The sequence below is a fragment of the Vanessa tameamea genome, chromosome 24 (assembly GCF_037043105.1).
Source record: "Vanessa tameamea isolate UH-Manoa-2023 chromosome 24, ilVanTame1 primary haplotype, whole genome shotgun sequence".
Taxonomy (NCBI): domain Eukaryota; kingdom Metazoa; phylum Arthropoda; class Insecta; order Lepidoptera; family Nymphalidae; genus Vanessa; species Vanessa tameamea.
In genome coordinates this window covers 1,412,163-1,416,710 of record NC_087332.1, presented here as the reverse complement: position 1 = coordinate 1,416,710, position 4,548 = coordinate 1,412,163, and the positions used below count along the sequence as shown (strand labels likewise).

The 4,548-nt window shown below is 30.1% G+C and overlaps 1 protein-coding gene across 1 annotated transcript; it reads left to right on the top strand.

The window, feature by feature from the left end:
• Nucleotides 1–777: 777 nt before the first annotated feature.
• Nucleotides 778–2,338, top strand: LOC113404303 (uncharacterized). The gene is made up of 3 exons (XM_064218717.1): nt 778–819; nt 977–1,096; nt 1,520–2,338. The coding sequence occupies exons 1-3, from the start codon at nt 778–780 to the stop codon at nt 2,336–2,338; spliced, it is 981 nt and encodes a 326-aa protein (XP_064074787.1).
• Nucleotides 2,339–4,548: the final 2,210 nt, after the last annotated feature.

Below are 4,548 nucleotides of genomic sequence, written 5' to 3'. Positions count from 1 at the left end.
ATGTGACGTCCTTTGTGCCTGTAGTTACACTGGCTCACTCACCCTTCAAACCGAAACACAAAAATACTAAGGATTACTGCTTGGCAGTTGAATATTTGATGAGTGGGTGGTACCAACTCAAACGGCGGCTTGCAAGAAACTCTCCCACCAAATAAAATTACAAATTCATTTTAAATAACCGCAACAAAGATAAACATCACCTCCTTAATGTTTTTTTTTATTGACCTTCTAGCTTGTGGTAAAAACGGCTTCAAAATTTACTGTAATTATTACAGCATTCGTAAAGACGGTAAGTGATTGAAATGATCAAACCGACTTTATCTATCTCCGCTACCAAAACATACATAAACTTATATTTTATACATTTATAATGTATAAAGCTTAATAGTATTAATTATATATAATTAAAGTACATTTTTACACTATATGTTTTTAATTAGTAATACGTGAATTTATTCAATGCGATCTTATTGGATCACACTATGTTTACTTTTTAATTGAGTAGATATCCAATTCTGACATTTAATAAGAAATAAAGTTGTATATTTTTAATATACTTACTTAATGTACGAATGAATACATTTTACACGAACACAATTTTAATTATTTTATTTAATAGATCGTAACATGTACATACGAAACACGTACTTACGAAATACGGTGTGTATCAACCCGTATTTTAACCTTGAAATATTCTATGATTCAAACATTGTAACTATACCGTAGTGAAGTTCGAGCGAATCTCGCCGCATCGCTTCGCCGTTTTCGTTCATCAATATGGCGGTGAGGGGTATGAGGAAGCGGGAGGACGGGCGTTTAGTATCCACGTGAAAACACGATATGTACGTCGTGACAGTCGCGAATAATTTAAAGTAATATTAACGTTAATTGTTATTTCATCTACATTTTCGTTCGATTATCTATAATTTATCGGTTTATAGTAATGTCGAAACATAATAAAGTTTTACGTCGACAGGCGAGACAAATTATTTATAATGTAGCCAAGTACATGCAAAAAGAAAAAGACGAAGGTGTCATGAACGCTAATCAGGTTCAGGATCGAACTGCTAACGCTACTGGCACGTCGGTCCGCACAGTGCGTAACATTTTAGCCGAATGCAAAAAGTCGCATATATCTGGTTTCCATACCCCAGGAAAGAGAAGGCTTAAATCTAAACCGATTACCGGTATTAATCATTTTGACAAAGGTATCATAAAACGATGCATACACAATTTTCATGTAGCTGAGAAAGAAATGCCTACCTTAAGGAAATTACTAACTAAATTCCGAAGAGACATACATTTTAAAGGTTCATCAGGTAGCTTGAACAAAATAATAAGAGAGTTGGGATTTAAATGGAAAAAAACGGAAAACAAATTAAATATACTTATTGAAAAACATAGTATCCGCCTGAAAAGAATTCAATACCTACGAGACCTAAAAAAATTCAGAGAGGAAGGTAGAGAACTTGTATATGTAGGTCAATTTAATATGCAAGTCAAATATTCTCCACGGCAGTCTGAGGGTTCTGAGAAAGATTTAAAAGCATCAAATTCAAGAGGACAGCCAATTTTCATCGTCAGTTCGGGATCTGAAACTGGGTTTCTGCCTAACGCTTTATTTATGTTTAAACCAGGCTCAAAGGCACATGAGATGAATTTCACAAACTATAAGAAATGGCTAAGCACCAATATCATACCCAATTTAAAACTCAACTCGGTCATCGTGGTAGACGATACAGCATACAACAATAAATTATCAAATCCCGCGCCTACACCGTATTCTAAAATAGTAGAAATGCAATCTTGGTTGAAAAATAAAGGAATACCTTACAAAGACGACATGCTAAAACCACAATTATATAAATTAATATATGAGAATGGGGGTACTAATAAAACTTACATTATTGACGAAATATTTAACAAACATAACCACGTCGTCGTACGTGTACCGCCAGCTCATCCTGATCTGAACCCTATAGACATAGCATTGGATACTGCTAAAGGATATGTAGCGGAGAAAAACATGAATAACAAAACAAGCCACGTAATGGAACTTGTTATAGAGAAACTTGATTTAATAGAGAAAAATGAATGGACGGATTTGTGTAAAAAAGTAGAATATATAGAAAATCAATATAGATCTAGCGATCATGTTATCGATGCCATGACAGAGGAATTAACTATTTATAATGCTAATAGCTCGGAATCGGAAAGCGAGGCGGACGATGTTAGCGACGGCTCGGACTCCGATTTTGAGCCGAACATGAACGAAGAAAATGAATTGTTGGTAGAAAGAATTCCAAAAATCGAATCAACGAGCGACAGTGATGATTAATATTGGTTACATGGTTATGTTAGGTAATGACACGAAATAAATATAAACTATAATTGAATTCAACAATCACATTGTTTTAATTTTCACCCAATACAGTATTTATTTAACATTTAAATAAACTTAATAGCATATTATTACTCATTATTTTTATTTTCAGGTATGGAGGTAGTCACGCAGTCAATGTTTGCTTTGTATATTTTATCGTTCAAATAACGTATTTCCGAACGGCACAGATATATTTTTCGATTTGTATTGTCGCGATTTTTATATATTGTGAAAACCTTTGACGATATCATCCGTATCAATTCAATATTGCTCAAATCACAAATGGATGGAATTTATGTATTATTTAGGAGAACAAATATATCACAGTAAGTTCTCCTTTCCGATAAAAACTACTTACAAACAAGTTCGCCTGTTTTTTTACTACAAAAATGTTTCATTTTTTATAAAAGCTTACAATTTGTCAATTGTTCAAGCGATTATAGGCACAAGCCACAAATACTTTATTTTAAACAATATTACGAGCGAAAATATGTGTACTTACATAACGTTAAACGTACAATTTAATTTTAATGTGATTAAGGATGGTAATCCTTTTCAAATTACAAAAAATAAAGTAATTTACTTTAAGTATTTCATTCATAACATCTTCATACATCTCAGGTATTTTAAGATTGCTACAGATAACAAAACAAAACCATTATGATAAATTTATAAACTTATAGATTTTTTTTTGTATAAGAAAACATTAAGTAAAAAAACACTTAAAATGTTTGATTTTGTTATATACACCATATTGTTATATATACCATTGAATTTACTAATATATATCATCTGTGTCTATCTAAATGTATAAGTTAAAATAAAAATGAATCTAATTCAAATAAATATTTTTAAAAAATTGCCTTATTTGTCATATAGCATAAATGCTACTGTCGGATATTATATGTACTACCGAACATCAATTCTTTGTTTTGTCTTATTCAATAAGGTACATAACATCTTAGTTCCTTTTGTTAGTGACCAAATTTATTATATTAGTATTAATATTTACAGTGCAATGTTTGAATCTACATATTTACTTTAAATGAATAAAGATACACAAATTATAAATAAAACTAATAGGTTTTCATATTATTTATTGATCAACATTATATTAAATACACAACATTATAGAAGCACACTATAGGATGTACTATTGGAGCTATAAAAAAATCTATAAAATATATATTTTTTAATACTAACATCAAAGAATAATTCTATGTTATAATTATAAAAACTTTTTCAAATGGAAACTTCTTTTTATATTATTAGTTAGTTGAAATACATGTTAGGACGATATTTGTTTATAATTTTATAAATATTTTATAACACCTATTTACATAAAAACTTAGCAAAAAATATTGTTAAAGTTTTTAAGTTGGTTACTCCGACTAAGTTATTAACAAAATTTCATTTCGAAAAATGTTTTGTCTATTATTTTCATCAGATATCCTGAACTTCGCAAGGAAAAAAATTATGAAACTTAACTCTTGAACACAACTTTCTACGTTTCTATTACTTCTATCAAATTTTCAACAGTATTATTATTGACAAATACCTTGATGATACAAATATTTTTTATTTATATCTGATATTTGTTATCAGATTAAAGTATATTGTTTTCCATTCCTTAAAAATCATTTAAATAGGGTTCCATAAAATATCACAATGTTAAAAGTTTTATGATATACATTAAATAAGCCCAATGAACTGAGTAGTCATCATTAACTTTTTTTTTTAAGAATTCTAACAATGCCTCTATTTAATTAAGGAATTACTAATATTCCTATTTACCCCATCTTTTAAGTTTATCACTTGTGTTAGGAGTGGAGACGAACTTAGCCCAAGGGCTCAGGATTGATCCTGTGACTCTTTACATTGCTAGACGGCCCATAAAGCATTGCGCTATTGACATTGAATTAATAATGAATTACTTTCTATGTATATATTAATAAAATAAAATGGATATATGATAGAAACACATTTGTAGACTATTAAACATACATTATACTACAAAAGTTAGTCTCGTCAACAAGTAATTCCAAAGTATCCTTGATATTTTCTTCACAGGCAAGATACTCCTTGGATATGTATACTCCCATCTACCTATACAAAATTAGGTGTAAAGATCACTATCTGTCTGGAAGTGGCCTAGACGAAGGCAC

What these genes read in the sequence shown, in the direction of transcription:
- LOC113404303 (XM_064218717.1), top strand. Translation starts at nt 778, where the DNA reads ATGGCGGTGAGGGGTATGAGGAAGCGGGAGGACGGGCGTTTA. An exon ending in AGCGGGAGGACGGGCGTTTA is followed by an intron (nt 820 to 976) that starts GTATCCACGTGA and finishes TTACGTCGACAG; the next exon opens with GCGAGACAAATTATTTATAA. An exon ending in CTGGCACGTCGGTCCGCACA is followed by an intron (nt 1,097 to 1,519) that starts GTGCGTAACATT and finishes TCTCCACGGCAG; the next exon opens with TCTGAGGGTTCTGAGAAAGA.